At 33.5% G+C, this 25,861-nt stretch overlaps 1 protein-coding gene across 2 annotated transcripts in view; it reads right to left on the minus strand.

Moving 5' to 3' along the window:
- The window catches only part of LOC134252066 (equilibrative nucleobase transporter 1-like), a 63,181-nt gene extending 41,908 nt beyond the window's left edge, over nucleotides 1-21,273 (minus strand). For both annotated transcript variants that reach the window (XM_062734515.1, XM_062734509.1), the window contains exon 1: nucleotides 20,944-21,273. In XM_062734515.1, coding sequence (XP_062590499.1) covers nucleotides 20,944-21,097 — 154 coding nt within the window. In that variant the 5' untranslated portion in view covers nucleotides 21,098-21,273. The remainder of the gene's footprint in view (nucleotides 1-20,943) is intronic.
- Nucleotides 21,274-25,861: the final 4,588 nt, after the last annotated feature.

Below are 25,861 nucleotides of genomic sequence, written 5' to 3' on the forward strand. Positions count from 1 at the left end.
TATGTTTCAAGCATCCAAGCCACCCTGAGCTGTTCTCTAATGAATATTAATGAAATGTGCGCAAAGAGGATGCGTCGTATATTATGTCGATGTTGTATTTCACTCGTGCAGTTTTCGTTTTTACGTTTGTGATCGTGTAAATATTTTGTTGATTGTGTAGTTTTTCTGTAGTTTGTGTAAATTTCAATAACTTTGTGTATACTTTCCTCACTTTGTGTAAGTTTTTACTTACTCGTGTAATTTTTGTTTAAGGTCGTGCAGAAAATAATTTTGAACCAATCGGCGTGCCATATAGGCCTCTCAAGATGAATCACGTACTGATACCCCCTGGATCTTTGTCACGTGATAATGCCCATAGTTTCTGCAGAGCAGGCTATGCTGCAAGGCGAGCAGCAATATGAAGTAAAGATTATCCTTGTGTCATTCGCAGCTGTGCATATATTCAAAACAATTTTTTACTAGTTGGACAACTTTTCAATTTTTATTCACCAAGCACTTTTACCATGCACGTCATTATTATCCGGAAAATCATAACGATTTCCTTTTATATCTTACACACTCCCAAGCTCTTTTTATACCGGTATAACCATAAATAATCAATTATCTGATGAGAAATGATAATGAAATGAACCATAATAACAACAATTAATACATTTTACAAGTTTTTAAATATTCTATTCATGATTTTATACATGCTATCATTTATGAATTATTTTACTGAACTAATTAAAAATAATGTCTCATTTCCCTATATGCACTTTCTAACACAACCACAAATGATCGGCTGCTGCTCCGGCGGATGATCACACTGTATATTTTCTACAAGTGCGACATGGATATCGCAACCTTTATCTGGGACACACTTTTAATTGAAAAGTTGAAAATGATTTTGACTGCTAGGTGTCAAAGATAAGTCTATACTGAGAAATAAATTTCATGTGTAATCATAGACAGCATTGTCCTGGATCTAAAGCCCCAGTCATACTGTCACGATTTTAGATCACGGTAAGCTACGATTAAGGACATGCGCAAGGTACCTTACCTACTGATAATTTTTCAAGATATTCTAAATTTAGACTTATAATATTATAACATGTTCTTAGACAAAATATCAGCATGCGTTACCAGGGGTTTTGAAAAGATATCAAATTGTGAAAATTTTTGCATTATTCAAAGAAAAATGTACAAAAATTACAAAACATAAATTCCAGATTTTTTTTCTCCAAAAATTGTCTTTATAGAAGAGGTTTACAAATCCATATATAGACATTAAAAGTATTGCACACAGGTCATTCCTTTAGTGGAACTCTTCAACTCCTGGGAAGAACCCCAATAAAGTTCAGACTACGTTGCGTATGACCTTAAGGGATCCGTGAAATTCTTAGACATCCGCAGTCAGTCCGTTATTATTAACGTGGTGAGCCCTGTTAACTCGGATTACTCCTGAACGATCCGTAAATTGCTACAAAACAGTCGTGGAAAACCGCGATGCAACTTCATTTCTTGTATATCATAGTTACCCCGTACTGTATGCCTACCATCACCGTGTGACCACCGTGTAGACTTTCGTGATGTTTCGGGGTCATCCTGTGACACGTAGGTCTACGCTTACTCAAGGATTTTGACGACTGCAGTAGGGAAAATATACAGATATACAAGATAATCCGTAACTAACCGTAAACCCCGCACATTTTGTCTCGGTTGTAGTAGGAACACGACAAGGAAACAATTGACTCACGAATAATGGCGGCGAACCGTTTTTCTTACGTTGTAATTACGGCAGCAGTTAGTATTTTGACGTCTAATCACGTGTTTTAACGGCAATTTTACGGCTGGATACGATAGCTTACGATTTTTCAGTTATTTTCATTTCACATTTTGTCACAATTTTTGCTTGTTATTGTTATCAGTTGTTCATGACTGTGCACATGACCATGAGCGCAGGATTCGGCTTCTAAATCTGCACCTGTAGTTGAACAGACAGAAAGCACAGACCTACATTGTTGTGGCACATATTTTTTATACCAAGGAAGACGGAAGAAGGAAAAGAAAGAAGAAAACAGTTTGGGTATGATGAGTTAAAACTGGTATAACCTTACTACATGTACATTACAACTCATTTAAGTATAATTTTTTTCCTGACACTTTCTCTCAGGTACAGTGAGATTTGTAAAGTCATCATCTAAAAATAAACCGAAAGAGAACGTGTCTACCCATCAACCCCAATGAATGGAAAACCATTGCCAATGGACCTTCGTCGACATGTCTGTCAAACCATATGCATTTTATCGATTCGCTTTAATTGATGACAAACATGAAGCAGTTACTATGAAAGTATTAGGAAGGATTCCCATCAACACATTCAATCTCAGCTAATGAAAATAAAAAGGTCTCACTTTGTACTTTCAGATGACCCTTTTTGGAGATCTGGCTCATGAAACGATTTTCCAAAGTTCAAATTTTTAAGAGGAAGAGAAAATTGACAACTACCACTGTTCGAGTGTCATGTCTGGAATTCTGCTTGACAGATAACTTATCCTGACTACAATAGAACCGCTTAATAGTTCTCTTGTGCTGACCTGTATCTGCTTAGACATTCAGAAGAACCTTGAGTATCCGAAAGCACAGTGCTTGTCCTTAATCATATCGCAGATCATACCCTTGTTACTTACAAACAAGATGAAAAAAGAATATCAACAGTCTTGTTTAAAGTCATGATTTCTTAAGTTCTCTGTTCAAAACAATGACCTTGTCAGAAAATTCAATTTATCATTAAGTCAAAAGCTGACTGACATTTGTATACTACAATTATGTAACTGTAAGACCACTATTTACACATCCAATTGTCGACGGATTTTCCCGTTATTTCCCGATCAAATCAAGGAGCACACGGAGGGTGTGACCGGTCGGTGGGGGCTGCTCACTCCACCTGAGCCCACCTCTGATATTTTAAAGGTCCATGTTTGCTTTGCTCCTGTTTTGTATGTTTGAATGGACTTTTGAGATTGAAAACTGTTCATTATCTCCATATCTAACAGCCGTTACATCATTTCTAGATTCTTGAGAGATTACCAAATTTTGGTTTAGGCAAATGGTACTTTGTAGTGGTACCCGCCTTCCGCTGACCAGTTAAATCTAAACCGAGTATATATCAGGACCCTAGCTACTACACTCAATTAGTACAGGAAAAGTGTCTTGTCAACGTGACTTTATCTGAATAAATCACAAAAAATATTGAATGAAAACACATTGTAAATGATTTTTTTGTAAAAGTGAATAAGCTAAAATGTTAATACTAGTATAGAATAGATCTAGAGATATTGAATAAATTTCCATAGCTTTTAACACATCTGCATGCATTTCTCACATATAACAGTTATCATAAAACAAGTCATCTTTTATAAGGAAAAAAAGAACGAGCCACTTGAATTTTAAAATAAGAAATGAAATAGTAACATTTGATTTCTAAATGATTCCTCTTTATATCGGTAATTTTGAAAAATGTTATTGCTGGTGTCCATGTACGGAGGACCTTAATTACGGGTACATTTTTCCCTATGTATTTTACTTGGTTATACGTAACACGTCTTAAAAAATCTTCATCATTCGTTGCGTTCTCGTACAAGAGCCGGGGGGCGTTGTAGCATTAACTTGATTGGCTGTAACCGTAGCTTAGCAATCACTAGTGAGACCGTCGCATTATAAGGTATCACTACGGGATACCGTGGTTGTCCGTAACAGTGTCCGTGGCGTGAATGGCATGGTCCTTAATGATATCCTGTCCAAACCTTGTATAACCGTTCAATAATCTTGAAACAACCGTTTCGTTTGTTTTTCGCGCCAAAAAATCGAATTATCATGACGATTTCATACGGTTTATAAAATCGGGGTAAACCGTTGCAATCCGTCTCTATTACCGTGACAGTTTGACCTAAGCTTAACTTTGTACATAGGAATTACATGTCAAAGATATATATGCCGTATTAGTGTTTTATTTTAAAAGAAATAAATATATGTGATGTCTCATCAAGTTATATAAGTTATATACTTTCTGCAAATAAGACAATTCCACTCCATCACTTTTAAAAGTTATGAAATATTATTTGGTAAAAATTATTTTCTCTCCATGTCGGATAAAAAACCGCCTCTTATTGAAATATTCATGATCACGTGGTCTCGCATGTTCACAGCAAACAATGGTCCAGTCTCGTGAATGAACCGAAAAGCATGATGGTCTACTACGTTTTTACTACAAACACGTGAGTTAGGGATTGTCTGAGCGCACTTCAGAGTTGGTGCTTTTTGTACCGAGGAATAATCACGTGCAATTGTCTTTTCACTGGTGGACATTTTCGGTTGGGTGAACTTCTACAGCTGTCAGCGACTATGGATAAAGAAGTGTGGAAGCTATGTTGTGCCAAAAGGAAATAACTAATACAAACAAATGATATAATTTGATCAATCAAAATGGTTATTAGATACAGTCGATTCTGCATTTCTTATTGGTTCAAAACAAAAAAAAGGTATTCCACAGAATATCATATATAAATCTGCACAAAATATACCAAATGCCAAAACCAGAATTACTAAATAATATAAATATATTATTCCAAGGAAAATAATATAAAAAATCTTGCAAGTAGGTTATCAGCAGGACTCGGGCTAATAAGAAAGTGAAATTTGGAGTTTGGCAGGAAAGTTAAATTAATGTTGTAGTGAATGAATAAAATTTAGTAGTGAAAGATTTGAAATTCCCTTCTAGAACTGTTCTATCCCCCCACCCACTTTAAAAAAACGATGCTACCTACTTGAATTAAAAAAATATTCATCGAAATGCTTGGTTGTGCCCTCAAACTGGAATAGTTTTTAGTGGAATTCTAGACCTATTAGTCCATATATTTCAGATACCTTATGGTATGTAGTTTTACTACATATGTATATTTACTAGGGATAAGATAAAAATAGTTTAAATTACTTTATATACATTGTACTTGAATCCGTAGTCGCTATTTTGTAAATGTTCACCCAACGAAAATTTAGCACTAAACAAACGGTACAATGGGGAAAACTTTAATTTTCATCATTGTTAATCATTTGTATGCAAATATGAGCATGGGATTAGTAGAAAATAATGTACATAATGCATCAAGTCTTTCCGAGAGCGATTTGAAAAACTAGCTTTTTCGAAAAACACATGTAGTATTTTATGTAGTAACCCATAAATGCATTAAATGCAACTCATTGAGCTGATTGGTCTATTTGTGTTCCTCACTGAACAGACGTCACAAAAATAACCTGATGAAGCTTTTCCCGCGCACATGCGCAATCATGATAAACGTCAGTCCTTTATAAACATGCATGAGAATAACAGTACTTTGTTAATACCGAATAAAAACACACATTTTTGATAGCTTAAATTCACTGTGCAAAAATACTGTTTAACACGGCATACATATCTTTTTTCTTTCAATTATAGTGTAAGGTTATAAATTTAACCCGAACCTTGAGTTTTAAAAGTCTCCTCCTTTCTCCCCCATTATTTTATTCTAGCAGCTCTCCAATATATGGGTGCACTTGGGTATATCTCGCTAGCTATAGACTTCCAACAGAAGAGCGACAATTCAATCTGAAATCTTGAGACCTATTTGTGGTTGTGTTAGAAAGTGCACATTGGGAAATGCGACGTTATTTTTTTTTATTAGTTCAATAAAATAAATTTTAAATGATAGCATGTCTAAAATCATGAGTAAAATATTTATAAAATTTGCTTTAAGCTAAGAATTAATTGTTGTTGTTACGTTTCAATTTCATTATAATTTCTCATCAGATAAATGATAATTTATGGTTAAATAAAAAGAGTTACAATAGACATGATAGATGCTTCCAGCCGGGGAGTGTGTAAAACACCATCGTGTCTGCAGAGACCATCGTGATCACCGGCATTATCACGTGACAAAGATCCAGGGTTCATCTTCAGATGCCTACATCTTCATTTTGATAACAATAAATTCTAATAATCATTTATCATTGACTTTATTACATCGATGAATCCAATGGATGAGCAAATGCACAAAATTTCTATTTAATTTTTAAAATATTATTTTTTTATTTTGTTTTTGAATATAACCTGAAATAAAAATGATCACTATTTAATTGCATGGATGCTTTTAAATTTGTGAAAATACTTTTTGAAATTAAATGCCAAATTTTGTTTGCGCCCGATTTGATGCTTTGCATCAATTTTACTTGTACATGTATGTGTTTAATATCATTTAACTGTTATACACCTGTGGCCACGAATTCCAAATTTGGAAATTGATTGTTATTTAACATTTTACCCAGAATTTAAGTTCATGACCCCTGGGTTCGGACTGCAGGGTGGGGATACTAGTAATTTGATAATATTTTGGAGAAAAAAAAAACATTACATTTTCGAATAACCTTGAGCATCTAGCAGGCACTAAAATAATTCAACATTTTGGCTGTTAGATGTCCACAATATTTCCGGTCTTCATTATGGCCGTTATACGCAGCCTGATTCCAGGGGTAATAATTTAAAAAAAAGAAAATGAAGTGAAGGGAAAAGGGTTGTATTAAAAAAGCCAATAGTATTTTTCGCTTTGATATCCAAGAGGAAGATGATTTTAAAACTGACAACTAAAGTGACAAACGGGGTGAGCTTTTGTTTTATTAAATCTGCATAAAATTAAAATAATCAAAAGGTCTTCTTGTCAAATACAATACTGCAAAATATATTTTAGCTATTTTCATGATTAGAAATTATAAATAAGCATGTTTAAAAAGATTTCGAATCCGATACTTCTCGAAGCCACTTTTGTTAAAAAGAGTTAGTAAATTTTGATATTTAACCTGGTTAAAAATAACTTAACTTTGACATCGGGCTTATCGGGTTATATTTTTTATCTATTTTCATGTGTATTAAATAATCTGTATTTGATGGTGTGCAACTTGATAGTACAAGAGACATGATCTACATGTTTGAATCGGAAGTGATTAAATTTAATAAATCGATAGGGGTGAAATGATAAAATATTGATTAATGGTTTCAAAGCGTTAAAGAACCTTTCAAACATGCAAAGCTAATAAACATGCGTGTTGGAATTCATTGATCTTTCTCGGAGTACAATGATAACAAAAACAAATTGTAGAACAATATACTTATGGGGATTACTCTAATTTGAAAAGACCATTAAGCATAACTTATCTTTTAGTGAAAAAAAACACAATTAATAACAAAGAAACACGTTATATTTGTAGGATTTGCTGCCTAGGAAGCCTGTTGGGTATGCCGACCATCAACGAATTTGGAAATGTGGCGAAGCCCGTTATGTATATACTATCCCACGTTTCCAACTGTCGTTGATGTTCCTGCCATACCATACGTACAGTGATTCCTTATTTCTACATTTCATTGTGAAATAAAATTGTAAGTTCAAATTTAAAAAAAAAATGTTTTCTAACAGATTTAAATTACACAAGATCTCCCATGTCATTTTCAATATACATGTATATGCACTGGCGTCAGACACGAAGACAACCGCACGACATTTAACAGGCATATTAGACCTCCTTAGCTCATGACCTTTCGCTTGACGTTTACATCTAGGTTGAACTATCAAGAAATCAACTCACCTAACTCTCAGGTAAAACAAATGGGAATATTTAAAATATGCGATTCTTTAAACGGACTTTCCGTCACTTTTTTTTTTCAAGGGCACAGGTCATGTTATTGTTACCTGGAGAAAAAACACACAACACACTGTATACGTACTTACTTTGACCTTCCTGCAAAAAGTATTTTTTTCTCCAAATTTCCAGGAGCGAAACACAATTTAAATATTAACAGATCAAAGCAGTAAATTAAATATTAGACTGTGTATCATTAAATCGATATAATATTAACTAAAATAATAAAGCCCCCGGACGTTATACTAGTGATTGATTGCACTTTTCTATTGTAGCTTTAATTTCATCGCTGACATAATCTTTTGATCAAGTGTATTTGTCAATGAATTCTTTAGGATCTTATGATGAAAATAGACGTATCGCCGAGAGACAGGAAGTAGAGATGCACACAGACATCTTGTTATCTGCATTGATCTTCTCTACTTTATGCGATAATACTTCATTTACCTTCAAATGTCAGATAAAGTGTTAATGCATGTTAATTCGTTATAAAAACACCAAATACTTTTGATTTTTAGATTTTTTTTATAATATTGATTAATATACAGGCTTTGAGGTGCCATATTATTTCGATATTGATCTAAAATTATGCTCTTAAAAAATTTACTACAACGAAAAAGGAACCTGGCATCTACAGGCTGTTTCGGCATACATGCCCCGACTTTGCAGTTAAAACGAAATTTTAAGAGGCAGTACTTTATGCCAGGATTTTTTCAAATGTAAAAACATGACTACAGAATGTTATCAATATGGAACTTTATGTTATGCTGGATCTTTTATTTTTCATACAAAAATTACTGACATCAGAGACAGCTTTCCATTTACCATCATTTTTTAATGTGTTCAAAATGACTGCTCAGTCGGCGATCGCATGTCTTTCCAAAATCCCATGTTTTAGAGATGTTAAGAAAATCGGTTTCACGCAAAGAGGGTTTTAATCTGAATGTTACTTTTTCAACATCCTCTGCTGTCTGCGTAGTTATATACAAGTAAGTTTAACAAAATACTGTATATGTTTATTATACAAATTCTCTACAAAATTTCGTGAGTCATTCTCGAGTCGTTTGATGTCAGAATGTTATACCGTGGGTCATGTTTCTTCGTAATTCTGACAAACTTTGATGTTCATATTTTGTACCGAGGCTTTTTATTTAACACTAATGATCTCTTGAATAATGTTCTTTTATTATAATTATCTGATAATCTTACAAAATAATATATTTTGGATTGTTCATCATTTCTTTTTCATTAGAAAATTCATAAGTTCGTTAGCAAACTGAAAAAATACAGAGGGAAAAAAAGTTAATTACTGTTTTTGAGAAGAAAAACTTCATAATGTAGTTGGAAGCTTCAACATACATGTAAGTTCTTTGACCAAACGGTTATCGGAGAATTAAGACTTGTCATTCATGTCTTAACCATTCCTCTTGGAAAATACAAATGTACAAATCAGTAATAAAAATGAAACAAATTAAAGACAATTGTATATTTGTGGAAATACATTTCAAGTCACTAGTGATGTGCTTGTATGAGCGATCAACCACCTTGCACTCTAGTTATTACCGGCCGCCAGGAGTCGGTTATTTGATATGAAAGTTTTGAAGTCGCCGTGCGTTTCTGCGGAGCTAATACAATTTAAATAGAAAATATTTAACATTCATATAATAGTATACAAGATTATCTTTTTAAAAAGATAGGTGAGCTAGCGCCGTAGCAATTTTTAAACACAGAAAGGAGGATCCGTGTTCACGGTCAGAAAAATCAGTCAGAGAATACATGTACAAGATTATTGGCCTTGTCATAATTTGAATTTTGCTCGTTTAAAGAACTTATTGTTTTTTAATTTTTATTATTTTTTCATAAGAAATATTTGAGAATGTTACTTTTATCTGTATGTTATGGTGTTCTGCAGGTTTCATGCATTTCGCCCGGTCCAGTAAATCAAAATTATTACCGGTATATATAAGTCATTTTGTGTCTAAACATATCATATCTAAAGAATTGATTCATAGGCAATGAATTTTAAACAAATAGAAGGGGGGTTGACCCTAAAAACATTTCACCGTCAGAAAAATCAGTCAGAGAATACATGTACAAGATTATTGGCCTTGTCATGATTTGGATTTTGCTCGTTTAAAGAACTTATTATTTTTTAATTTTTATTATTTTTTCATAAGAAATATTTGAGAGTGTTACTTTTATTTGTTTGTTATTTTGTTCTTTGGGTTTCATGCATTTCGCCCGGTCCAGTAAATCAAAATTATTACCGGTATATATAAGTCATTTTGTGTCTAAACATATCATATCTAAAGAATTGATTCATAGGCAATGAATTTTAAACAAATAGAAGGGGGGTTGAGATCTTTCACCGTCAGAAAAATCAGTCAGAGAATACATGTACAGTCAATTCTCGAATTATCGCCATTCGATTCATCGCCATTTTCGCAATACCGCCATGATTTCCCAAGAACGTTTTTCCTGCTATATAAAATTCTCTTTATAACGCCAAATTCGCATACCGCCATCCGCCACCCTGTTTTCAAAACAAACGTCCATTTTTAAGTGTCAATTATCTCGATTGTACCGCCACAGGTGCGTGCGGTCAGTGAAGCGCGGCTAATTGGTTGACGCTATCCCTGTTGTAAAGCATGCAAAGCCAGTCAAGGTATAGGCAATTAAATAATTAAATTAGAATTAAATAAACAAATAATTTTAATATAAACTGTTACAATGATGTTCTGTTGTTTTGTTAAAAAAATCATTTAGTCACGGCTTCGCCACTAAAGGGGTAGTTGTGAAAGTACGCCGAATACAATATTACTTTGATGAACTCTGCCTTAAACAATGCAATTAAGTTTGCCTAAAATAGTTATACGGTATAAATTGTGAACATTTCGCTAACAATGATGCCATAAACAATAAATTTATTCAAGAAACCATTTTACGTTCTATCAGCAATATATCACGGCGATCGACCTAGCATGTTTTTTTTTTCAATATCAGACGTGCCGATTTACAAGTACATAAATGCAAATGTACTTGTCTTTATTTCATAACTGCACATTTTTTAAAGTAATTGTACATAAAAAATTACCTAAAGTATTTTAAAATTTAGAAATATGTGTTATATACATGTGCATGCAATTATAAGAATAGAAATGCTTTATGGTATTTCTAAGAACGGTAACTCTACTTCTAGTTTCCTTGAAGATGGGAAATTCAATTCATCGCCAAATTCGTTATACCGCCATGATTTTCAAATCACAAAAGGTGGCGGTTTATCGAGAATTAACTGTACAAGATTGTTGGCCTCGTCATGATTTGGATTTTGCTCGTTTAAAGAACTTATTATTTTTTAATTTTTATTATTTTTTCATAAGAAATATTTGAGAGTGTTACTTTTATTTGTTTGTTATTTTGTTCTTTGGGTTTCATGCATTTCGCCCGGTCCAGTAAATCAAAATTATTACCGGTATATATAAGTCATTTTGTGTCTAAACATATCATATCTAAAGAATTGATTCATCGAAAATGAATTTTAAACAAATAGAAGGGGGGTTGAGATCTTTCACCATGCCAAGAAAACCTTAGCATTCTCTCCGTATAGCAAACTCATTAAAAGCCGAATTATCATTAATCTGTGATTCTTCCCCTGGGAGACGTGCGGAAGCGATTAATGTCTGCAGTTTTGAGGGAGGGATCTTAAAATTTACTGGGTTAGAATTATAGGTAGAATATTAGTTATTTAGAAGCCTTTGCCCCCCCCCTTGTCTTTTTCGGGTGGTGGGGAGGGGGTTGAAATTAATCATAGTAAAGTAATTCTTCAATAAAATAAGCTGCCTTTCAATATTTTTTTACGTAATTCAATTTCAAAATATTTTTTCTCAGTACAAATAAATTGACATCGGGTAGTTGTGGAAGTACCTCGTCGAAATATAGATAAAAGAGTACCAAATTTCCGGAAGTCTACATCATTTCCTGGTTGAACAAGATGGAGACGAGTACTGAATGGGTAGACGTTACCCGATTGGCTATGTGTATATTTTCATTTTAAAGTGAATATTTTCTTTTGATTGTTTTTTTCTTAATTTCTTCAGTCCAATTTTTTTTTTTTTAAAATAAACGTATTTTGTAAATAAAGATATTTGACAGTAATTTTTTAGGGTATTTGTACTACTTCCTGGGGTAGAAGTTTATTTTTTCTTTAACTAAGAAAGCTTAAAATATATTGCTGCCGTAAATTGTCTTGCTGGCGTTTTGGGAATATGTTTGATTTGCATCAATTACACTTTTATTGACTGCATCGCTGTCGAAATCGGACGAGATTTCTTGGCATGTCAAGTGATTTATTTTGCTGAATTCTTTAAGTTTTATCGCGGCTGGAGAGTGATAAAGTTATAATTGTTTTGTGAAGTGTATTTTATAGACACATAGGTAAAGAAACGAGGGGGGGGGGGGGGTTGGGGGGGGGGGGGGTTGACATATTGGAGTTTTGGCGAACGGAACATTTATGACCTTTACTGGAGAGGGGGAGACTCTATATAATATGGAGAAGATGCCGATTGAGGCATTGTATCAGTATTAGTATTAGTATTAGACTTTCTTGGCAATGTAGCAAAGAAAATACAGGGGAGTTAAAAGGAATCTAGAAACTAGCTCAAAGTGTATGTTGTATAAAGAAATCCAGAGTTCCGAATGTGAAGATGCGAAGTAGCTTGCATGGTCCTTTGGGTCAACTTTGTCAAGAAATGTTAGGTTAAAAACCATACACATCATGAATATTTTTATATGAATAATGGATTTATTCCTTATTTTCAGTGTAAATTCTTGTTTCTGGGATATGTAAGATTGGCTGAATTGACCAATCAGAAATCAGAGTCTATCTTTGGTGGTGCTTAGACGTAAAAAAAAAAAAAAACCTCCCTTGTCTTTGTGTAGGACAATCAGATAATGACCCGGGCTTTTCCATCAGAGAAAAAACCCGTAAATTTTGAAGTATTACAAATATGTAGTTATCTTTAAGGTGTAAGCTACACTATAAACATAGTTATTTAATGCTACAACATGATACAAAGAAATTGTTATCGTATGGTCTATCTATAGTAGTTTTCCCAGAATGCACGACCGTGAAGTCGAGCATGCGTATTCAAGGAATTTGGACTAACGTAGTTGCAAGCGCTCGAGAGCGCTAGCAATTAAAAAGAAAGTCTAAATTTTTAACAAAAACGCACAATAACCATCAAATTAAAAATTTTGTAAACAATAGGGTAAATATTTCATCCAATCCTGATTGACAAACTTGGACATGACAGAGGTGCGGAGAAAATTAGGACACGTACGTGTTGGGCATGGTCTAAAGCAAAGACCGTATTATATAAACAATTTAAACAGGATTTGGTGTATGTATTTATTTTAAATACATAAACAATTTCTACGGAAAATTTTCAAAAATATGGTTAAATGTTAATTTATTAAAGTTAGAATATTACGAGTTTTTGTTCTAGCGGACGAGGATAACGCGCGTTTTACAAAGTTCCAAGAAGAATTTTCCCGCTTCATCTTCAAAGAAACTTGAAAGAGAAGAAATATAGCGGCGGATCTAGAGGGAGTCTAGTTTTTCTTTCCTCTGAGAGAGCAAGGAGTCCCAAATATTTGTTGCGTTTTTATTAAAAAGTAAACGCATCTCTAGTTATAGATAACATTACACTTTAGTTTTAAACTTTTAATGTAAATACTTCCTATACATCAAACTTCATCCATTTTACCAAACTGAGTGTGGAGACGCAGAGGATCAGGGGTAGTTTGCGTAATTATACATGTAAAACTGAACATGTATTTTATATGAAGAATATCATGAAATGTCGTACATGTACGTAAGCGTTTAATGTCATGAAAGGAACAATTAATTGGTTTGAAGCCGATTTTTGACGCTTGCGTCAATATGTTTCTTGTTGTACCTCGTCTATATATAGTACAAGTTGCTGTCCTTTAAAAAAGGACTGCAATACGTGGACCATATGCATGTTTTTCTGACCGAAATTCAATTAAGAAATTTTCTAGGTGTAGTGAATATTCATGTAGGTTTGTTCACATTTTCCAAAATGATCTGCCTACTTATGACTGATTGTAGTCTCAAAGCAAAATTGTTAATTTTTATCTCCGATTAGCGGCCTTTAGTTTTATCAGTTTCAAAAATTGGGCTATTTAGATACATGTAACCCATAATGGCTCGGACTTGACACCTGTTCTGGATTTATGCAGAAAAAATCTATGAGGGGAAAAATAGAGATCTGATGGTTCACATGTATTACAGCTCTGTAGCACGCAGATTTTTTTGTCCGAACCCCCCCCCCCCAACACACACACATAAAAAGCCTTTGCTATATATAGACCTCTATCAAACGGTATTGGGTTGCTGAAATAAAAAATAATATTTTTGCGAGCCTTGATGCTCAAAACAAATGCCTGTGAAATCTTGTTCTATCTTTTAAAAGCTAGAACTAGTCGTTAAATGACGTTTTTCATTCAAGTTATTAAGCTACATGTATCTATATACTGCAAGTTCTTCCTACTTTTTAAAATGCTTGTACTATAGAATCAAAGTTTACTTTGTATTTAAAAGTATATATATAAAAGGGAAATTCGAATCCGCCTATGAATATGTAAATGCAATATGCGGATTTAAAAGCACGATTTGCCAATGAATGGCATATTCTAATTCGAATAGGGCGAATTATTCTACGGTCAAGTTACCTAAGGTGCGAACTCTCCAGCATTCTCGCGCATACGTAGCCTGTCGTTTGCCCATGGCATCCGGTTTAACCTCGCTTATATATTTAATGCGTGGACCTCAGAGTCCACGCAACTAACCATATCATGGCCCGACCGCCCGAGACGCACAATGTTTGTCGCGGGCGAACAGACTTGCATATCGACGTCCGACTAGACTTGTAAAAATTTTCCATAACTCAAAATTTAGATCTTTGATAAATCTCTCTCAAATCAACTAATAGCAAAGTGTAACAGGGAAACGGGTAGAATTCGTCAGCCTATAGGTTCGGAATCGAAGATATGGTGATTTGGCCCATTTCACATTATTGCTTAAAAGATAAATTTTTTCTCGGGCTAATCGATTTTTTGGCAGGGCTGACAACTTTTACTAGCAGTCAGTCCTGCATGTCTAGCTTATTTTACGGTGAGTTTCAAACACTGCTAAAGCACAGCATTATTATCAAGAACATGTGGATGAATGGTATATATTTCAAGAACTTCTTCCGTTTTTCAATTCGTTTATAAAATCACTATAATACAGCGAAAAAATGTGTTTTTCTCTTTCCACTGAGTACTTAATTTTCTGTAAGTGCAGATTTACCTCTCATTAACCCTCTTTTACTTCCGATTGCTACTGCATATAGAGAAGATTGCGTTTCTTGTTTATCTTTTTCCCTACTGACATGTCAGATTTGAAATCCATTTCCGTATTTACGTCGCCTTTGTTATTGATTAACAGTCCCCGTATTTTAATCTGATGGGTGTTCGCTTCAGTTGGGTCAGGATGGTGTCTTCTAGCTATTCCCACTTTTTAAAAATCTCAATTCCACCTATTCCCACTTGCAAATAACAATAGCTGTTTAAATTTACCTGTATTTTGTACATTTTAAGACAGAAAATAACGAATACATCTATGAGAAAATATGATTTATTTCGAATTTTTGAATAAATAAAAAGATCTTAATAAAAAAAAGCAACTTAATACGTAAACTTAAGAACATAATTAATTATTTGTTTACACAAAATTCCACCTATTCCCACATAAAATCTTACTTTTTCTACATGATTTTCAAGAAGTGGGAATAGGTAGAATGAAACGTCAGGATTTCCAACTCATTTGGGCCCTTGGCGTAACTTAAAAAGATTGAAAGTGGACAGAATTTTTGCTTCTTATTTATTTTACTTTATTTTTTTTTTTTTTGGGGGGGGGGGGGTAAGAAATCGGGAGGTCAACATTACCGCTATATAACCAAGAATTTCAACTCATTACTGCTACATTTTTTCAAAATTTAGACCGCTTGTTACCGCTACATTTTTTTGGCCGAGAACAACTCATTACTACATATCAAATCAGCCAGGTATGGTACACATGTACAGAATATGAGTTCCAATCAAAAGAATTCACTTACTATGAGTGAAGTACAAATTCGATTTGAATTCTCATCAGAATGAGTATATATATTTCTTTAGCTAGAATGTTATAATTTAGTGACACTTTCAGAACGTATGTTACTTTTGAGAAGTTTATAACAAATCGCGGGAATGCCGGATTACTTTACAAGACAGCAGTACGACAGTGTGAAGACTGTGGGTTTTATGATATCTATAAATAGTGCTTGATTTTTAGAATTTTAAAAAGTGTTTTAATAAATAAAATATGTTTTAATAAAAAAAAATTTAATAATTAAAAAAAACATCCTGCTCAAAGTCCTTCTTTCTTCTCCATCATACGTAGTTTCCTAACGAAAGAAGCAATGTAGCGGTAATGCATACTTTTATATGTAGCGGTATTGTAACGTTTTTTTGTAGCGGTAATGACTTTGTAGCGGTAATGATACGAATTTTCGGTATATCATCGTTCCGACTGACATTGGAGTCAGGAAATCATTGTAGGTGCATATGAAACATTTATCTATTTTTTTTAAATACACGTATTTAGAAATAATCTTAATTTGTCAGAATCACCCAGGATTACATCTGGAAATTACGGATGTTCAGTTCAATTTTTCGTGTTTTTGTCCCCTGCTAAAAATGTGGGATATCAATTTCGGTCCGTCTGTCCGTCCATCTGTCTGTCGGTCTGTATTTCTGTCTGTTTGTAACACTTTCGTGTCCACGCGATATCTTGGGAAGTCTTAAGGCTTTTGCAATGAAATCTCCCTATGATCTAAGGAACTTGAGGTCAAACGGTCATGGTCATAATTCAAAAATTATGATTGTTTTAACACGTTTGTTTCTGCGCGATATTTCGAGAAGCCTTTGAGCTTTTGCAATGAATTTTTAGTCCACATCTCGCTATGGGCAAGGAAAGATCCCTATTTATTTTGAGGTGAAAAGGTCAAAAACCAAAGCCGTACATTCTTTGTGTATGACAAAACTTTCATTTTCGGGCGATATCTAAGAAGCTTTTGAGTTTATGCATGCTCTGCTTTTATTTCTTTAGCGGGGGACATAGATTCTCTGATTTAGCTTGTATTTCTTAATTTAAAAGATGTTTCATAATGAAAATGTATTTTTTAGGGGAAAAAGGTTTAAATAATGCTTTTAGAAGAACTCACCAACTCATAACGTTAATTTTGTTTGTTCATTATTTTGGAATACATGTACTGTAATTAACACCGTGCATGCAAGTCAACTAAAGCAAAACGTTCTCGGGGAAAAATCAATATGTCGTTGCATAAAATTCAGTAACTGTAAAGAAAACTAGAGGTACTGTGAGCAATTAGCTTAATAAATGATAACCCCCCCCCCCCGCCTCCCATATGAATATAATTGCAGTATCCATGTTTTGCTATGGGAAACCCAAAATATGTGTCGGATAAAAAAGTAAAATAGGCGGTGCACAATGGCAATATGTGATTAGAAAGTCTGCTATCGCAAGCAATAGCGTATGTCGCCCCGAACTGGACGAGATATTCATTTTTTCATTACTAAAACAATACCCATTAGCTAAGCTTGGACAACCATCAACTCGTATCAGTCCTTTCAATACTTTGATTTAGAAATCAAAGTTAAAGAATTTTCACTTTTCCCCTGTTTCCATGGAAACTATTGACAATTTGCAATTTTTAAATCCAATGAGCACAATTACAGATATAATCATTACATAAATAAAATTTCATGAAGAACGTTCAAGGGACCAGAGAGAACACTCGCAGACAAAATTCGTCGCTTTTTGCAGGTTTCCACGGCAACGGTAGCCATTTTGAAACTGAATGACCACACAACACAACTACAACCAGTGATCCTCCTTTGAGGAAAGTTTCAGGAAGATTGTCCCAGCCATCTCCGAGAAACAGCCCGGAGAACAACAACATGCGTACAATCGCAATATGTCGCCCGACTTCGTTCGGGGCGACATAATAATAAAGATTCTGCGAAAGTCTCGTTAAATTTCATTCAGTGGTATGACAGGAGTTGCAGATAAGAGATGGGTACCCAAAAGCGTGACAGACGGACGGACGGACATCTCGATTTTTAAATACCCTTCCGCTTTTTAAACAGGGTGTATAATAAAACTTTCTCCTATCCGTTATAGGGATGCTTGATAAGAGATACATACATGTAGCATGAATTCTTTATAACATTGTCAAGTTAACAGGACATTCCTGTTAATTTCTATCCAGCTATATATTTAAAAGAAGCAAAGGCATTCGCATACATGCCTAATTTAGTGGAATTTTTTCAAATACATGTAACCCGATGTACAAAATTTCATTGCATCTTCATCCATAGTGAGTAATAAATAATATAAAAATGGTCAGCTTTACAATAAAGAAAATCTTGTGTATTTGTACAGCCAGTTCTTGTTAAATTCAATAATATAAGTTCAATAGCCCTATAATTCTTTCCTTTCTCTGGGATTTTATTTCATCTAATAAACTCTGCAATATGATTGCTATGGGCATTCCCAACTGCACGAATATTGGTTTCTATTCTACGCAAATGTGATGATCAAACGATGACTTATGTTCTTGAAAGGTGTTTAAATCTTAGCTGCAGATCTATCAAAATATTTTTTTTCGGAGAGCTACAGATCTGCAGCTATTTAAATCTTTGATTGCGAGAATCAAATTCTGAGTGCATATACACCATATTAATAATCTTTTAACAAGCGTTCGTATGTGTAAAGATTTAAATGTTTTTAATTTTTTAAATCATAAAATGTTAATTTAAATTAGAATATAGCTTGCATTAAAAAAAATGGATGCAACATTGTGAATTCTGGATTGTACACTCTTCGTTGATTTTGTTACTGATGATTTTTAACAAATAAACCGAGCTTTAAAATAGTTTATCTGGTATTTTAAAAAGCAAATTTTCTGTATCACACCACGATAATTTTGTGGAAATTTATTATTTGATGTTAAGTCCTTCATTTTATTGATTAATACGTTCAATTACTGTAGCAATAATGAAAAGTGAAGCTTGTCTCAGTATTCTGCACACGTCACCGTTAAACAAGACATCAACACGACTCTCCACGTTATACTTCCAATATGGGAAATCAAGCTCAAGGATCTTTTATATTTAATATTTGCGTATTATTATTTTAACCCCCGAAATGATTTATTTTTCGAACCTCAATGATATAAATTGAATGTTTTGAACAGGTCGACCACTTTAGTAAAGACTTATGACGTCACCGTAATAACGTATAGTTCATGACCCAAAATGGAAATTAAGGAAAATTTCTATATCTATCTATTAAATCTGCAGAAGCACGGTTAGTAAAATACATCATACTGCCAATCCGGGAAAAGTTGCCGACTTTCTCCTATCCGTTATAGGGATGCTTGATAAGAGATACATACATGTAGCATGAATTCTTTATAACACTGTCAAGTTAACAGGACATTCCTGTTAATTTCTATCCAGCTATATATTTAAAAGAAGCAAAGGCATTCGCATACATGACTAATTTAGTGGAATTTTTTCAAATAACCCGATGTACAAAATTTCATTGCATCTTCATCCATAGTGAGTAATAAATAATATAAAAATGGTCAGCTTTACAATAAAGAAAATCTTGTGCATTTGTACAGCCAGTTCTTGTTAAATTCAATAATATAAGTTCAATAGCCCTATAATTCTTTCCTTTCTGTGGGATTTTATTTCATCTAATAAACTCTGCAATATGATTGCTATGGGCATTCCCAACTGCACGAATATTGGTTTCTATTCTACGCAAATGTGATGATCAAACGATGACTTATGTTCTTAAAAGGATTGCGAGAATCAAATTCTGAGTGCATATACATCATATTAATAATCTTTTAACAAGCGTTCGTATGTGTAAAGATTTAAATGTTTTTAATTTTTTAAATCATAAAATGTTAATTTATATTAGAATAAAGCTTGCATTAAAAAAAATTGATGCAACATTGTGAATTCTGGATTACACTCTTCATTGATTTTGTTACTGATGATTTTTAACAAATAAACCGAGCTTTAAAATAGTTTATCTGGTATTTTAAAAAGCAAATTTTCTGTATCACACCACGATAATTTTGTGGAAATTTATTATTTGATGTTAAGTCCTTCATTTTATTGATTAATACGTTCAATTACTGTAGCAATAATGAAAAGTGAAGCTTGTCTCAGTATTCTGCACACGTCACCGTTAAACAAGACATCAACAGGACTCTCCGTGTTACACTTCCAATATGGGAAATCAAGCTCAAGGATCTTTTATATTTAATATTTGCGTATTATTATTTTAACCCCCGAAATGATTTATTTTTCGAACCTCAATAATATAAATTGAATGTTTTGAACAGGTCGACCACCTTAGTAAAGACTTATGACGTCACCGTAATAACGTATAGTTCATGACCCAAAATGGAAATTAAGGAAAATTTCTATATTTATCTATTAAATCTGCAGAAGCACGGTTAGTAAAATACATCATGCTGCCAATCCGGGAAAAGTTGCCGTCTACAGGTGAGTATTATAATCCATAAATTTCCCCTCGTGTGTTTGTTTGTTTGTATGTGGAGGATACTTCAATAAGTTTTACTTCCCAAGGATCAGTTTTATGCTCAATTAAATAGAGTATCAAAGAAAAAAATACTATAGACTTAATTAGTCCTCAAAACGTTGGACATCGTCGGAAACCAACACCCATGGGTCCATAAGGTCAGGGGTCCCGTGTCAACTCGTTGCTGTCCCCCGAATAGGTGACAGGACTTCTGACGTTGTCGGGATAGGATGTTTATACTAGTACATGACATTACTCATAAGTACTTTTATCTATTGATAATTAATTAAATGAATAAAAATTACATTCTCGGTAGCAGTTATTTTTTGATTGATCAGGATTTTTATTCATTCTTACATAACTTTAGGAGCAATATTTTAAACAGGAGAAGGATTTAGGATATAAGACTATCAAAATTTGACTGTCTATATACTGGAGAATTAGTAATGTTAGGAGGGGATTGGAAAGTATTAATTTGTACTTACCTCTCTCTGCTCCTGTCTGGAATGCTGACGCGTTGATATTTGAAGCAGTCTGGAGATCTGACTGTTTGCTTAGCTTGTCATCTCGTGTGTCAGGATCTGTATAATACTCTGAAACGTATGTATCAATTGTCTCAAAAGAAGTATCACCTTTCATGCCGTCAGTTTTGTGCACAAAAGCCTAGAATCACCAGTTGTTCACAAACACTTCAAAGTGAATTGTCTTTTAATCATTAGGGCAGCACTTAATTTTCTTAATTGGGTAAACTCATTAAAGTATATAAAAAAAAACTATACGTCCATGGTTTACTGTACGAAGGACACTTGTGTTTCCTCGTGTAGATCCAAACTAAATCAATTACTGCTGCTGCAGCTCATATATCAAGTGTACGATCAACACGTTGAATGTATAAAAGCGTCAGTTTACTGAGATTTTATGTAACCTGTGCAGGCAACAAGTAACGTCAACGCACCTTTGGACTTTCTATGATTGACAAGTTCTTTATCCTTAAAATGGTCACAAAACAGGAAACTGGCATTGCCTTTTTTATATATTAATGCTCTATAAAACAATCGTGGCTTTGAAAAAAAAAATGTGAAGTTAACATGAAAAGAAAAAAATGAGCCCCCAGCTGGTGATTTTATGGTTTTATAAATTGATTTTCATGAACTGCCTCTACAAATTGAAAAAAATCAGAATGATAAATTATTCCATGCTGACATTTACGCAGTAGGTATTGGAAAAGAACAATATCAAGAATTACACACAGTTATCATGAGCTGTATTTTCTTTCTGTATCAATGGCAACTATAACAAACGAACTCACTTTCATCTTGATCTCAGAGACGAAGAGTTTATTTCCAGAACAAGGGGTAACCTAGCTTTTCCATGACCACATTTGTCTTTGAATCATGTTATGCGAGCTAGGGTGTTTATGCTTTATCCTTCTTATTTATGCCCCCCGTAATCGAAGATTCGGGGGTATATAGTTTTCGCTTTGCCCGTCCGTCTGTCTATCTTTTTTTTTATTATTTTTGTCTGGTTGTCCGCAAAAAACATTAATCGTGCCCTTAACCTTTGATTGGTTGGAGCTATGGCTATCATATTTCACAGGAGTATTCTTTGTGAGAAGACCTTCCTTTGAATGCCAATATACGAATTAGATACCTTTATTATATTACCTTATACCGGTATAATACTACTTTGTATTTTGTCTATTTTTTTTCTATAATTTGCCCTTTTCCTGTTATTTTGTTCATTTCTGTTTTTCTCTTTTGTACATTCTTTTATATCATTTTCTCTGTAAATTTTTTTCTGTTACTTTGTTCATTTTTCTTTTTGTTTTTCTTCTTTTGTACATTTTTTTTATTATTGTTATTTATTTTGTACCTTGACCGTAATGTAGGGAGAGGGCTAAAATAGGCCGAGCCTGCTGCCCAATCCTGTTCACAATTAACATCAGTGCTTTAAGGAATGAAGCTTATTTCAACTTATGTTATCCGATATAACATAACTTGGGGCAGTTTACGCTTTATAAACCGCGAAGCGGTTTATAAAAAAGCGTAAACTGCCCCAAGTTTTGTTATATCGGATAACATAAGTTGAAATAAGCTTCATTCCTTATAATTTAATTTCAGTGCAGACAATGAGATATCCCCCCCCCCCCCGAATAATGCTTCACATTGATTAAATTTTAAAAGTAACGTCAAGCGGAGTAATACGTTTTTGACGTAACTCATTGTGACGTAGGCAAGTTATGTTATACAAAATGGATAAAATCCTTTATCCAATCAAATGACGTGTTACAAGTAAAATTAAATTATTAAATAAAATATTGTTTAAATTTAAAAAAAATACCGGTATTACCTTTTGACCTTCACCTTGGAGTTTGACCCAATTTTGCAAAAAAAAAAAAATCAAACCTTTTACGCTCGCCATAACTTTTGAACAGTTAGTTCTAGCTCTTCTACATTGTAGGTATATTCAATGTGGCAAGACCATGACCTTGAAGTTTTACCCTCTTTAACAAAATATTAACCTTGAAAATGATTTATGAACAATTAGTCCTAGGAGTTTGACCTTCATATTTTACAGATGTATTTCTTACAACAATCCTTTATTTGGATATTAAAATTTGTCTTTCCTTTTGACATCGATCTTGGAGCTTGACCTACTTTTTAAAAAACTTAACATTAGTCAAAACTTTTGAACAGTTTGCGCTTAGGCTTTGATATGTCCCTTGTATATTTCTAATGACAAAACCTCCTTGGTACCATGAATTTGGCCTTCTGACCTTGATCTTGGAGGTTGATTCTCATTTTCAAAGTTAAATCTTGACCATAACTTTTGAATGGTTTGTGCTTGAGCTCTCATATTTAACAGGTATAATTATTGAAACAAGTCTTTTCTTTGGGTAACACCATTTTGTATCTCTTGACCTTGAACTCCTTCCCATAAGTCGGACTTCGACTCTTTTTTTGACTGGAGTGTGCCAAGATGTCAGATGCAGAGGTTAAAATTATCGAGTTCAACATTCTCAAAGGATATTTAAAAAAATTCAGAGTGAAATACAACGTGTTAAATACGTACAGCGAATTTTCAATAAATCAGAGATTATCACACTTATATGTTTATAAGACGCATTGTGTGTTTCATCCCTGTATGAAATTACTGTTGGTTGGAGGGAATGTGTTCAAACCTATCAATCCTATAAAGTATGCTAAAATCAATCGTAATGAACAGGCATTTTTAAAACTCCTGGTCTTAAAAGACAAAAAGGGGGGGGGGGGGGTTCCGACTCTTAAACAAATCATAATTACATGGGTCTAATAAATCAATAAAGATTTGCCTTTAACCATAATTCCATGAGATAAACCGATAAAAAAAAGTATGCTAGTAATATCCAAATTATTGTTTTTGAATCAAATGCTCGTTGCATGACATCATACATTATATTATTAATTTATTAGAATAATCAGGTTATTGTTTATTAATTTATCGAATATGAATCATAAGTTTTTGAATATAAATTTATCGTATATAGTCACACGATTTACTTTCTGCATATGAAATGGACTTTTGTAATAAAAATCACAAGATTCAGAATTTTAAGTACACGTTTATGAAGATGGAAAACAGGTTTTAACATTTTCAAATATATGAAGAACAAGAATTTGGTTATAGATCAGAATAGCTATATAAAATCACCATCACCAGGCTTTGAAAGAATTTAACAACTTCAAACAAACAAAATGAATGAGAAAAGCAAACAATTTACGAAATGTACAATGTATAAGTACTCCATTATTCAAATATTGCAAATCTTTCCAACCAGACCTCGTCCCCAAGACAGACAGTTTTATTCGCCATTCAGCATTTCCAGAAACTGAAAATCGATTTTATTGACTCACACCTTCTTTAACCTATTGAACTATAGATGATAATGCTGTCATTATTTCCAAATAAGGTAAGGAAGGGGCTTTCTTGCCATCAAACTTCAGATTAATCTCTAGGTTGGTACCGATAAATACCAACGGTTTTGATTTGTAAGGTTTTCACTTTGATAAAGCTTTTAATAACGATCGAAGAGATGCTACTACTAGGGTATTGTAAGCTATGCAGTCAGAGACAGATGTGCTTGCTTTCAACATTGGCTGATAGAGAATCATTTTTTAAAAATCCTGCATTCGGCATTTTCTGGATGACTTTATTTGTTTTATTTTGCAACAGAGAGCATTCCTAGAGCAGAAATAAATCCAGAATTTCTTCCCACTGTGTAGAGATCTAAGGGTTCCAATCGCAAATGATGAAACAGCACGGAATATCCGACAAATGTTCTTATTTGGGTAGTTTGTATTTTCAGACGTGACTGTATGATAGTTCAGTAAACTTACAAAAAGGAAAAGGTAGAGAAAGCAAAATATCATTAGATAAATGTTCAAATAATCTTTTATTCTGTTATTTTAGCATTTCATATGTTCCGTCAAATCAAAAATGGATAGCCCATCAAATGCATGGTCTGTTTTTTCTAGTGGATTTAATTTCAAAACTTACAACTGGCGGAATTTATCCAAAACCCCAAAATAATTGAGAAAATCGACCTAGCTCGGATCAGATTGACCATTTACAATCCGTATGCTACATTAGCGTTGATTTTTCTTTTCTCATCGCAGAAGGCTGCACCTTAACTCATAAATTCAGTTTCTCTCTGTTGATTTATAATGAACTAGCAGGGATGGGAATTAATAGCGAGGTATAAAGCTCAAACTTTGATGAAATATTCCTCGAGTAAAACTCTCCAAAAGAGCAAATTTTCTAAAATGAGCCTTAACTGGACAAAAACTAGTTTTTTTTACCATTTTTTATTTATTTGTTTATGTTACTTTCTTTAAATAATCGAATTAAATATTGAACAGTTATAAATGTTTGTGTTGGATACGACTATAAAAAATTTATTCGAAATAATAATTTTTTTGTTCATATGTCCAAATTGTAGAATTGTCTTTTTCCGTAAAAGTGGTAATTTCTTCACAAATCTCAGGTAGAATTTTAAATAACACTAATGATGTCACGAATAAATGGCTTACCTGAATTTTTGACCTCGGGTCTTAACAGGAGAATATCCAACAAGTTGTTCCCTAAACATTCGGAGATGTAAGAATCAATGGTCTCAAAAGAGCGCTCGTTCATCTTCTTTATCCACCTCAACTGAATATGAAGCTTTTCAAAAAGAGTAAAAATCACTTCATCTGATCGTAACTATTGCAGCTGAATATTCGCTTCATGGGATATTTCATTTCAAAGTATTGATGATAAATTGCATATCAGTAGACATAAGGATTTGCCAACAATCCCACGTTATATTTGACGTGGTCAGAACGGAGAAGATATCAGATTTCCCGGAAAAAATTGATCTTTGTT

This window comes from Saccostrea cucullata, unplaced genomic scaffold (assembly GCF_032062105.1).
Source record: "Saccostrea cucullata isolate Sc308-1 unplaced genomic scaffold, CSIRO_AGI_Scuc_v1 ctg1, whole genome shotgun sequence".
In the NCBI taxonomy this organism is placed as follows: domain Eukaryota; kingdom Metazoa; phylum Mollusca; class Bivalvia; order Ostreida; family Ostreidae; genus Saccostrea; species Saccostrea cuccullata.